This window comes from Lethenteron reissneri, chromosome 25, assembly GCF_015708825.2.
Source record: "Lethenteron reissneri isolate LAM-NWPU_2019-01 chromosome 25, ASM1570882v1, whole genome shotgun sequence".
Lineage (NCBI taxonomy): Eukaryota > Metazoa > Chordata > Hyperoartia > Petromyzontiformes > Petromyzontidae > Lethenteron > Lethenteron reissneri.
Window position 1 is genome coordinate 15951868 of NC_083803.1, and position 12989 is coordinate 15964856.

General features: G+C 47.0%; 1 protein-coding gene across 1 annotated transcript in view; it reads left to right on the forward strand.

Moving 5' to 3' along the window:
• Positions 1–12989, forward strand: part of LYST (lysosomal trafficking regulator) — a 135309-nt gene that overhangs the window by 109085 nt on the left and 13235 nt on the right. The window contains 12 exon segments of the mRNA XM_061559492.1: positions 107–252; positions 1126–1225; positions 2614–2675; positions 3039–3094; positions 3345–3497; positions 3974–4218; positions 5242–5308; positions 5704–5860; positions 8182–8322; positions 9398–9465; positions 9467–9616; positions 11445–11684. Coding sequence (XP_061415476.1) covers positions 107–252; positions 1126–1225; positions 2614–2675; positions 3039–3094; positions 3345–3497; positions 3974–4218; positions 5242–5308; positions 5704–5860; positions 8182–8322; positions 9398–9465; positions 9467–9616; positions 11445–11684 — 1585 coding nt within the window.

Sequence of the window (12989 nt, forward strand, 5' to 3'; positions counted from 1 at the left end):
GCTCCGGCTGGAGCTCTCGTGGTGTCCAGCTTTGACACCCACGCCTGTGCTGCCGTGTGTGCGTGACCCGTGTTGTGGCGCCGCTGCCGCCGCTACCACCGCACAGGGCAGTGTGGTTCGATCCCGTGGCGTGTCCCTCCTCCTGGCAACTGGACCCCACCGAGGGCCCCAACCGCGAACGACGCCGGCTGCAGCGCTGCCACATCACCATCCCCAACAAGTACCTGCTCAAGGACCGCTGGACCAGCGCAGGTGACTGTGAAGGAAGCTCGGCCACTTGAACTCGCTTCAGCGGCCCTCCCCACGGCCCTCCCCATGGCCTTCCCCGCGGCACCTCCCCCCTTGAATAGACCCAATTGGCTTATTAGAAACATTGAGGTGTTGCCCCCCCCCCCCTCCACCTACTAATGGCATAACCTTGCCAGTTAGCCTAGAAAGTTGTAAATCCTTCTCACAATAAATTAATGATTTTTAATAACCTGGTGTCAGTGTGAAGTTGTGGAGTAGATTATTGTGCTCATTAATTATTTTCGGGGAGGATCAATTTCATCCTTATTGCCCTCTGGCCCTGCCTCTGATTTTTATTTAACTTTGTACTCTACGTAAAATGTAGCCTCCACCAAACTAATTTTCACAAAGACATCGCATCCCGAGCGTGTTTCCCCACTTAAGATATTTATAAACTAATTTGGCGAAAGCGATAACGTTCGTCGTAATGCCTTTCAGTTTCTAAGGTGAGTGAAGGGTCATCGTCGTGCGGCTGGGGATTAATTGCCACGCTTGTATCTTTCTGTGTGTCGCCTTCTCGCCCTCTACGTTCTCAACCTTTGCTGTCTCTCTCTGTTCCTCCTCTTCCTCCTTGTGCTCAATCCACACTTTCGCTCTTTTTCTCTTCTTGCCACCCTCCCTTCACTGGAACAAACTTCCCCCTCTACATTGAGCAGTCCCCTTCGCTCACTAGTTTCCGCTCCGCACTCAAAACTCACTTATTTTCTCGAGCTCACCCCGCGACCCCTTAATCTCCCCCTCATAACCGCCACCGTTACTTTTCCTTCTTCGTATTCTCATTTGGCTTTCACTCATTCAGGTAATAATTGCGTGGCATGGCTCTGTTCTGTCTCACAGCTGACGCCATCAAGTTGCCGCTGTCATTCCTCTTTGATGACAAGAGCAGCTCATCGGGCTCGTCGGCGGTCAAGGACAAGGCAACGAGCGAGCCCACCAAGTAGGAACCCGTCGGATTACGTGCCGAAGCGTTTAAAGCCACTTTGCATTGTAGTCGTGTAATGCCCTTGTCGAATGGTGAGAAGAAAGTTGGGAAGAGATCACACACACCGCACTGTGAAACATATGGTGTATAAGCCACGGTGCGGGGTGGTGGGAGAGGAAGCCGTGGCGAGGAGCAGCGGTGTCGATGGCATTGGCTGTGATGACCTCTTCACCGTGATCCTCTGTCATGCAACCCATAATGCAATTTTCCATGAACATATTTTGTTCATATTTTTTACGTGAGCTTTTAGTCATACTTTTTGATTATTGAATGTTTATATGCTACTCTATAGCTTCTATTAAGTAACTATTCACATGCCAATTTCAATACGAGTTTTCAGAATTTTTTTTAATTAAATTCTCATCAGGTCCCATAGTGTAAAGTGCAATCTCCAACTGTTAATACCACTCTATTTATGCGCTTTCAAGAAGGGCCATTGCCCAAAACATTATCGATTACATATATATATTAACTTTTTAATATTTATTTTTATTAAGGCAATGTGCGGGCGCGATACATCAGGTTGTGACGCACGGGTACACACCCATAATACAGGAATTTTTGGGTTAAATTACGTAAATATAAATGTGTCGTTAAACCCGCCACCACCCGACAGCCAATTAGTAAGGTTTGTCACGGAAACTGAACATGCCATTTACATGACATATCTTACTAATTGGCTGTGTCGAGTGGTGGCGGGTTTAACGACACATTTATATTTACACGATCTAACCGAAAAAAAACCTGCATTATGGATGCTATTGGTCGCGAAAGCCTACGTGTGTACACACCGTCAACACAAGCCAAGCCGGTTATGAAAAGCAGGGGATAGAAAGATGGCAAACGGACACGCTGCCCCAAACCATACGCGGTCCCATGGAAAGGGAAAAGGGTAACTTTTATTAAGTAAGGTAACATGTATATTTACTCTTAAGGCGCCACAGTGTTATTGAGGAATGTTTAGAGTTTTTTTTCCATTGTGGGTAACACAATCGCCGACAGCCGAGTGCTTGGTGTAATTGTCACTCAGTCCTGATGTTGCGCCAGTGAACTCAGAACTGCTCGGCGATGTTGTTGCTGCTGCACTGCAGTTTGTTAACAGACTGCTATCGGGTTAAATGTGGCAATTAAATACTTGGTAACATCATTAAAAAACGAGTAGGTCATTGTGTGTCTTTATCACAGCCCGCATCAGAAATTATGAAAATTGACTTCAGATAACTTTATGGAAAATTAATGTCATAACACAGTTGACCCTTTCAAAGTCTTCACAGGGTTTTCACTTATTTAATTGATAAAAATAATAATTGCCATGGTGAATCCTGCCCTAATTTTCCTGCCAGATTTACTCGGCGGTGCATCAGCGTGGTGCCCTCTAGAGAGACCCCCGGGGAACTGCTTCTCGGTAAGTGCCAGCCGGGCTGAAGCGTGCATGGCATCACGATGATATGATGGGGCACGCGTGGAGTGGTCCTCTGGCCTGTGAGCCGGCACTTTTGGAACGGGGGGCTTCAGTTGTTCATCTCGCGCAGCACAGGGACAAGCTGCCATCAAGGAGGTCCCCTAGGTTTTGAAAAACTGCACCGTGAGACATTTTGTTACGTGATGTGCACAATACAAGTGCAAATCTTAGTCTTATTTACAACGCTCCCATTTTACAAAGAAGACTGTGGGATTGAGATGTAACAACGCCCCCCGGAATTCCGTGGTCGTGACTGTGCGCTTTGTGAGTGAGGCTCAGCGAATGCTTGGCTCCGTTCCTCTGCAGGAGAGACTGGAATGTACTTTGTGGAGGACAGCACTGGAGATGCAACTGAGACTCCGGTACACACCTTTCCAAATTTGTGGATATTTTAACGTGATTAACAGTTAAATTTAAAACGTAAAACTTTCGCAATATCATGTCCATTGGAGTAAAAGTGATGAAAATGTGAAGCTGATCTATTGTGCCCCTTAGTCTCCCTTCTGCTACTTAGGCATGCAAACACTGTGGCTGCAGGTGTGATTGTCTCTTTTCACAATAAAGTATAAATATAACACTTTCTATTGGACCTTCCCTCGATCGGCTGGGCAGAGCTGTGTGGGTGAGGCCGAGGCTCTGTCCTTCTCCTGGACCTACGAGGACATCAAGGAGGTGCACCTGCGCTGGTGGCAACTCCGTGACAACGCCCTGGAGGTCTTCCTCACCAATGGTCGAACTCTCCTGCTCACCTTTGATTCCACCAAGGTGCCCCCTCCACGCAGAGCAAACCTGCACTGAGGGCCACCGTTTAGATAATAATAGAATATTGATTGGGGGGTTGCAGGGTAAATATTCGACGTCCACTCGGCACGTGTTGATACACAAATAATTTGGGTGATGGCCAGGTTGCTCGGGGGGGGTCACTTAGAACTGGAAAACGAGATTGTGATGGGTTGGACGTGGCTCAGGGTGGGGGAGGGCAGAGGTCACCGAGACGGGCATTGGAGTGGCGCCCAGAGGTCAGAGACCAAGGGGAAAGCCCTAGCGGCAAGATGGCGGGATACTGTAAGAGCAGGCATTGGAAGATGGGTACTGACTGGGCAATCTAGAAGAGGGTAGGAAGCAATTGCTAGGATTTTTCAGCATCGGTAGCATTGGCCATGACGAGCCTTTTGCAACTTACGTGCTTTGATAAAAAAAACTAACTAACTGTAGTACTTGTCCCTCATTCCATGTCACAGGTGCGCGACCAGGTCTACCAAACGATCCTGAGCTCCGATCTCCCCAACCTGCTCGAGTACGGCAACCTGTCGGCCCTCACGCAGCTGTGGTGCGCCGGGCAGATCACAAACTTCGAGTACCTGACGCACCTCAACAAGCACGCGGGCCGCTCCTTCAACGACCTCATGCAGTACCCGGTGTTCCCCTTCGTGCTGCGCGACTACGCGAGCGAAACGCTCGACCTCGCCGACCCCAAGGTCTATCGGTAAAGGCTCTGACCCCCTCGCCGTCTCTCGTGCGCCCGGGATTGCGTCGACCGGCGGAAATGTGAACTGCGCGCGAGGGTTGTCGGGCAATGATTCAAACCCGTCTAGAAAGAATGTGAAGTGGGGGATCGGGCTGCAAACGCTCCAAGGAAGAGGCGTCGGCCGACGGTCTAAGAATGGAAGCGGAGTGTCGCTCAAGAGTTTGCTGCGTGCCGGAGAGCTCATGCAGCTGATTTGTCAGCGTCCACGCTGTTCGTGTAAATTTTTTATATTTCAGAATCATATTCAATTGAATGGGATTGGGATTTCCTTTCTCGTTTAAATGCTCGTGTTTTATGTATGTTTTACTTGACTGTTATATAGTGCATATATATTGCATTGCAGAGGTGTGTAACAATTCTTCTCCCCTGACGATGTGATGAATTATCGTGAATCAAAAGTCACGATTTGACTCGAGAATTATCAATTATATTTAAACATTGCAGTGGATATAGCAGCCACAGGCGGCTGCAGGTGCCACGTGAACCCATTCCATCGAACATATATGAATGAATCAAAACATTGATTGTTTGGCATGTGAATCAATGCATGTGTCAAGAGCTGAAAAATCGATATTTATCGGCGAGTCTGCATTTCTACACTTTTGTTGACAGGCTTCATCTGAATACTGTCAAGCAACTGGCGATCAGTGGTTGTCAGTGTTGATGAATAAGCTTTGTCCTAGACCATCGTCATTGGTATCATCAGCCATGGTCTATCAACTGCTGGATGAAGGCTTCCCCTAGCCAGTGCCATTCCTTAAAGTCCTGCAATTCCACAATCTATTTCACTCTTCATGCTTTTAGTGTTTTTTTCAAACTTTTCAGCTTTTGTTTAATTCATGTGCCGGTATTCTATTACTGTCTAGGTGATCCATTTGTCTTGGCTTCAAATATGCAATGGTTAAAAATGTTATTCTTCCTTGGGCACAGCAGACTATTTGTATATTTGCTGTGCGTTAAAATGATCGTTTTTGTCAACAGAAACCTGGTGAAGCCTATAGCTGTCCAATGTAAGGAAAAAGAGGACCGGTACATTAACAATTATAAGGTGAGAACAATTGCCTGATATTTATAATCATTAACATTTGTCTGACGCTGTCCAACACGAGTCTGAAGCTTCAATAATGGGAATAAAAATTCCAGGGTCACTTTCTGGCATTCCGCATTCGTGCTCCGGTGATGTCACCACAGTGAATAAAAATGCACAGGATGCACACTCCATTAGCACGCTTTAAGCCCATTTTCAAATCTGTTTAACTCACCTCTCAAACTTCAAACGCTAATCCGACGTCCCAGGGCACCCCCCCCCCCCCTTCTCTTGAACGTACCTTTTGTGAAAATTACGTGTCGTCTGACTCCACCTTCCCTGCAAGTGCACTCACGTCGCCTTGACTGTGCTCTCTCCTTCCGGCCTCTTCTGCCTCGCACCTGCGTCGATCGCAGTGGCTGGAGGAGGAATACCGCAAGGGTGGACGGGAAGACGACCCCATGCCCCCCGTGCAGCCGTACCACTACGGCTCGCACTACTCCAACAGCGGCACGGTGCTGCACTTCCTCGTGCGCCTGCCGCCCTTCACCAAGATGTTCCTCGCATACCAGGGCAAGTGTGCAGCCTACTCCGAAGCCGCCTCTCTCCATGCCGACTCTATGCTCACCGCTACCCTAGCCGTGACACGAATGCTACATCTCAATAAAGATTACTCCCCTCAGTGTGCTCACCTACCACTGCCCTCTCGTATCACTCCACTCCCCCCTTCCATGCATCCTCCGCTCCAGGAACCACAAGGCCTTCTATTGAAGCCCCCGATCAACCTTCGCTAAGTCGAAGGTCACACTTCCTCCTGTGCTGACCCTGTTGCCTGCAACCCCCTTCCCTTGTCCGTACCGTTGACGCGTTGAGATGCGGCCACGTTGCGACGCTATGGAAATCCACGTTGTGTTTTATTGTCCCATCGGGTATCTAAATGGGCTCGGCAACCTGCACAGACCCCTTTCCGACTTGGACGTGATGATGAACATGAACTATGATTTGGTTGCAAAAGTTAAGCGTGAACAGAAGGGTTCCGCTCGATGCCGTCACACGTTAAACCTCGCCACGCGACGTGGGGCACATGAGAGATGGCTTTGATCGCCTTGCGCTCTGTGAGGCCGTGGGTAAACGCTCGTACTTATTAGCATCCAGGAGGCGCTGCGTGAATGTTGCATCGTCAGTGGATCGTGATGGGCCAAAGTCCACGGGAACAGGTGTTGACAAAGTACATAACGTCACAGTGTTTCAATGTGCACTGGACCTGAAGACGATTGCTTGTGTTGCGGTCGAAACGTCGTTATTTAATTTATTTTATTATTTTTCTATCTACGTGACTTTACTGAAAGACCCAAAGAGTATGCACTGAACTATTCACTTGCGTTTAATTATTCACTTAGGGCTTTGAAAGTTTAATAAATTGCATTTAGATTGTGAAGGAAAATGTTGGGCTGATAGCGTCCTACATACACTGAATTGAATCATGTACTATGGATTACATTCTCATCCTAGCTTTTATGCTCCTGAATGAAATTTTTTTATGATTTTGAACTATATGCTTAGAGGATATTTGTAGGGATTAACACGTGTGCATCTGTCTGCTTTTGACTTGGTCCATATCCAAGAGAATTTTAAGGTATGAGCGATATCGCTCTTGTACATTGCTAATCCACTACTGGATGAGGGCCTCCCTCATACCATGCAGATCGTGGTGGCTATTTGACCTTACATCGCCACGCTCGTCAATGCAGTCCAGTGAAAGCAGGGAGCGTAGATGTGGCAGCATGGACGTGCAGTGCAGTAGAACCCTTCTTAACGACCACCCCTGTCAACGACTAAGCGCTTAGCGACGGGCCTCCATAGAGCCCAATGTGTAGTGTATAGTGTAGTGCCTCCATAGAGCCCAGTGGATAGTGTAGTGTATTGTAGTGTAGTGCCTCCACTTACCGACCATTCCCCTGTTAACGATGGGCTGTTGTAGGTAAAGTAAATATTAATTAATGCATTGATTAACCATGTTTCTTTTAATGTTGTGTTTATAATGTTGTTGCTATCTTTATGTGTTAATATCCATTTAAAGATGATAAAGTATTCTATGGGTCTTTCGGTAAAGCCACGTACATAGAAAAATAATAAAAATATCACGACGTTTCGATCGCAACACAAGCAATCGTCTTCAGGTGAGAATATGGATTACGAAAGCTTAAGTCAAGTTATTATAAAGTACCTTTTTTGGGTGAAAAGGGTAACTTTTGATGCGATCATAAAGATTGCAGCCTTTAACTTGTATTTCCTATACTCGCTTAACGACCAAATCACTAAATAACCGGTTTCGTGGAACCAATTACCGTCGTTAAGAGGGGTTCTACTGGAGAGGAATTGATGTAGCTTCGCTACTGTCCACGAGGTAACCCCAAAGTCTATTTCCAGCAATACTTTGTTGGTACATCGCATTTGCCCATCCAAGCAAACACTCTCGAGGCTCAATGCTGATTAGCTTCTGAGATCATACGAAGATTGTGCACATTCTGGGTGATTTGGTCAACGGCATTTATTTGTATATATATATATATCTCTCTATTGGCCACCACTATATCCAATTTGGTCTTTCTTTCAATTTAACTGTTGCCGCATCCCCCCTGTCCACATGTGGAATTCATCTCAAGCGAATCTTGCGTGATCTGTGCGCTCGCTCATTAAATCACTGAGGCGTCCTCTTCATCCCAGACTGCCGAGTGAAGCAAAAAAAAACGTCCATCCGTGTTGCTTCTCGTTGGAGCCTGATCGATCGGTTAGGGTTGAGAGTTTTATTATCCAAGAGATTTTTTTTTTTTGACAACGTGATTTGATGGATGGGTTTAATTGAGAGTGCTTCATGAACTACTACCCTGCAGACCAGAGCTTCGACATTCCCGACCGCACGTTCCACTCCATGGTGACCACGTGGCGTCTGTCGTCCTACGAGTCGACGACGGACGTCAAGGAGCTGGTGCCCGAGTTCTTCTACCTGCCCGAGTTCCTGGCCAACCGCGAAGGTGAGCTTGAGTCCCATCCTCGCTCGCACTTGGACCACCGTCGCAATCAGAATGCGCCTCCCTCCCGTCCATCGCACACCCCCGTTTACCGTTTGGAGTATTTGCGCTTCCGCGGCCGTCTGGAACGCTCTTCCATCCGACATTAGGAAGCCACTGGAGCTATGCACTTTTCAATTATCTCGATTGGAAACTCATTTCTTTCGAACTTCTTTTTATGTTTCGTTTGTTGTCCTTCCTCCCCCCGCCCGCACCTCCGATTAGCACGGTTGGCTACGTGCGGAAGAAGTTCAATATACATACATTTGGCTGCCATAAATGTCCACATTATAAGCCATTTCATTGAGCTATCATTTGTGGCCATTTCGCTTCTGAAAAAGGGCTATATAGCTCAGTGGGGCTCTTACCTGGTAAAATTAAGTAAAAATCATCGACTTCTCCACACGCACTGTACAGTTCCAAATCTGGACATCGGTCACGGGAAGCAATGTGTGCATTTTTTCGAGTAGAAATCTGCACTGGCCGTTGCGTATTAAAAGTTTGCCTTGCTGTCTTAATTCGTGTTTTGTTTCAGGACAAGTGAGCCATTGTTTAAAGCTCTACAGAATCTGACCTTGAATGAATGGGAAGCCGTGCTTACTGTTATTCTTCGTTTAACATTGTCTCGTTGCACCATGCTGCCCAGTTTTGACAATATATCAATAGATCGTACATTTTTAATGGACAGTTCAAGTCTGAGGAGGCTGTCTTTATTCTCCCAATCCTTTTTTCTGCTCCTTTGTTGCTGATCTAATCCTCCTCTTGCAAACAATTCCCTTTGTGCATGCCTCCTTTATTCACTCGTAATGAACACAAGCCACTGTTTCTTCCCTTCTAAACTTAATATAAATATTTTTTTTGGTTGTATTTCAGTTCTTTGACTTCATTTGAAATTTTTGCATCGGTTTTATATATTTTTTTTATTCCTTCCTGATCCTTCCCTGCCCCCCCCCACCAAACCTCCACCCTCCCTCCCACCCTCCCAACCCCACCCCTCCCACGGCCCAACTTTACGACCCCACCACCCCCGGGGGAGCAGGATTTGATTTTGGGCTGCGGCAAAACGGCGACCGCGTGAACCACGTGACGCTGCCGCTGTGGGCGCGCTGGCGATCCGCGTCTCTTCGTGCTGCTGCAGCGGCAGGCACTCGAGTCGGAGAACGTGTCGCTGTCGCTCTGCCACTGGATCGACCTCGTCTTCGGACACAAGCAGAAGGGCAAGGCGGCCGTGCAGGCCATCAACGTCTTCCACCCCGCCGTGCGTCCCCCGTCCCCGTCACCGTCATTCCGATCTCGACCCCCCCTCCGACCCCGCTTTCTCCCCCTGGGAGGGTTGCGGTTGTGGAGGTGAAATTGTAAAGCACTAGTTTGCATTTGTAAAATTGTCAGCAATAAGGTTTGTGTGTGCATGTGTGTCAGTGGCCTCAAGATGTGTGTGGGGAGCGGTAGTGCAACGGTTAGCGCACTGCGCTACGAACCCGGTTACCCGAGTTCGAATCCCGCCCACAGCCAACACCAGCGACGATTATCTGAACCGGTCCTGGGCCTCCCCTAGGTCGACTCAGATTCAAATGAGTACCCAGTGCGATTGTGTAAACATCGCCACTCGGGAGACAAAAGGCGGCCGGACGTGGTGTTGGCCATCCACCCCCTCGTGTGCCGTGCCAGCCTTCATAGGTGCCCGCTAACAACACTTGCCCTAACAGTCTGTCCAAGCTATAGGGGGATCTTTGTCTTTGTGTGTGTGTGAGTGGCATCACAGTGAACCTGGCCTGGCACAAATGCCTTGGTGACATCACTGCCACTTAGTGGCGAATGGCTGCTGTTGTGTGCGAGTACACACTTGTGCCACCTGGTCTGCAAGTGTGCTTACACGCACCAATTCAAGTTGGCACAGTGGTTAGCACAGCAAGCCTTTGGTACTTGGCGTGGACTGACGTGGGTGCATCTAGCCTGGCACAAGAGCTGTGGTGACTTCATCGTCACTTAGTGGAAAATGACCGCTGTTGTGGATTATGTTTCGAGAGTGAAGATAGGCTGCGTCGTATTTCATTAATTGAATAACTTGAATCGATGTACTTATTCTGTCTTTGGTTATTAATATTTTAATATAATGTGAATATAAATGAGGCTTGAAATAGGACTAAGGGTACGTTTATACAACTTCATCCAACTCATTCTCAAAACTTTAATTTAGTGCACCGGTTGTTAAAAAGTCAGACAAAATAGTCTTGTAATAATAATAGTCACAGCAGATACTGTAAGCAACACAACTTTAATTAACACCTTAATGCAGTCTGCTAAATTCATTATCAGTTTATAAATCCCAAACGGATAAGATGTTTTGCTCTCCTGGAGTGTAGAGATGCGTTTGCAGCTGAAATGGCTCTCAAATGTCATCAACACAAACAATGAAATGTAATCACACGGTCAAATTACATTATTATATTTGCAATTCAATACTGCGGCTATTTTTAAACAAAAGCCAACATGGCTTATAAATTACTTTAATGATATATTCACATTTTATGTTTCCTAATGGGAATCAATATTGAAATGATCACTTACCATTCTTATCATTATTATTGCAGTTCTTTCGGGGCATTGTTAAAATAAAAAATGGTATCTAACCTACTCTTCCATACCAGCCATGTGGCAAAGAAGAAATGCTAATTCCACACCAATTTAACTTACAAAGTGCTCATTTCAATACAGGGGAAATGGAAAGCAGTGTCAGAGAAGATTTAGTCAGATGTTACACAGGTCAATTAACGTTAAGTAAAACCCAGTACATAGATATTTCCATATCACTTGCCTACCTGTGCACTGTGACTTGAATAATTGCTGACTCATATGTCAGTGATGGTTCCCTTTGTTTCCTCTGTCAGAATGGATGAGCTTTGAGCGGCAGATTTGCGCTGGAAAGGCACTGCGTATTTAAACAAAAATTGAATTGACTCGACGGCCATAAAGATCCAGCGACGTACGTCTTCCTTACAAACGACCGATGGTTTTTCCCTCCCGATTCTGTGCCCCCCCCCCCCCATTCACTGTGCACCGCCCTACCCGCCCCCCCCCCCCCGCAGACTTACTTCGGCATGGACGTGTCAGCGGTTGAGGACCCCGTGCAACGCCGTGCGCTCGAGACCATGATCAAGACGTACGGACAGACGCCGCGCCAGCTCTTCTCGTCGCAGCATCCCACGCGCGGAGCGCCGCGCTCGCCCGTGGAGGCCGACATCACCTCCGCCATGGGCATGCTGGTGCAGCTGGCCTTCCGCGAGACGCGCGAGACGCGCGATCACGCGAGGGAAACCGTCGCGCCGGTGAGACTCCCCACCCCCCCGCCCTGCCTCGATTTTCTTTTACACCGTTCAATGCTCCGTCGTTTGTTCGTTGAAATTACGAAGTTGCGGGGGTGTGTTTTCAGGTTGTTACCGCGTGTTGTTCAGTTTCTTCGTTCATTTGCTTGAAGGAGCTCCCAGGACATGGAGAAAACCATCGGTCATCTTGCCAAACGAGACGCGGTACAACCCGAAAACGCATCGCAGGGCAATTCTGCGAAGTTGTCTGCCAATCATCATCGGCCAACAAATTTCCATGCTGGGTGAAGACCTCCCCACTTGTGGCCATCTCTCAGTCTCGGGGTGCAAAAATCCCTCTCGAGCCTGCACACGTGCTCCCTCCTTGGCCTGCCATTGTCGTTGGTCTCCACCACTAACCATCAACCCTTCCACTTTTTTTGTTTCTAACACAGAAATGCACTGAACGAAATGAATATGCGCAAAGCATTATGCAATCACCGCTGGGTCAAGAAGTGTCTATTGTGTGCAATAAAACCGATGCCAATGAAGTTTTTTGCGCAAAGTGAATGAGTCGAGTTTTAATGTGCACGGTGTGGCTGCCACGCCAATAGAGGTTTTATGTTCTTTGCAGTGCCAGAGCATATATTAAAATATCGCATTGCGCAAACTTGAGTGTGCATATTGCATGTGAAAGAGAGCCGATATATACGATGCATTAAGATGCCTCATTCATTGTGAGCTGTGCGACATCGGTGTCTGTATAATTATACAGACAAACCTCTTTACCCCAGGAAATTGCTTTAGATGTGGCATACTGATGCCACCATATCACGCTCATATGACCCGTCACTAAATAGAAAAGTGATCCCGTGCATTAGGAACAGTATTGCAGATCACAATTATGCTTGTACACGTGTGTTTATATGATGTTCACGCACACTGGAGTTTGCGTTTTTACACACACCCTAATTGTGCGTTCTGCCTCTCTGGAACATAATTGCTGGGGCTAAGTTGAGTTTTTTACTTGGCATGTGTAACGATGCATCGATTCATTGATTTTAATTTGTACTTACGATACATGCATCGAACGTCCATGTGGGAATCACTTATGATATATGCAAAAAAATCACCCCAAAATTACAAATGATATTCTCATGTTACCCTGCAGCGATCAAAATGCTACAAATTACAAACAATACAAACAAGATGGTAAAAAATAAGAATCGACCCTGAATCATGACAGTTCATCAAAGTGAATCGTTGCATGCAGCGTTTTCACAGAAAAACGATTATTCCTTACTGCCATTGCTGTTAAAGTTATTGAAA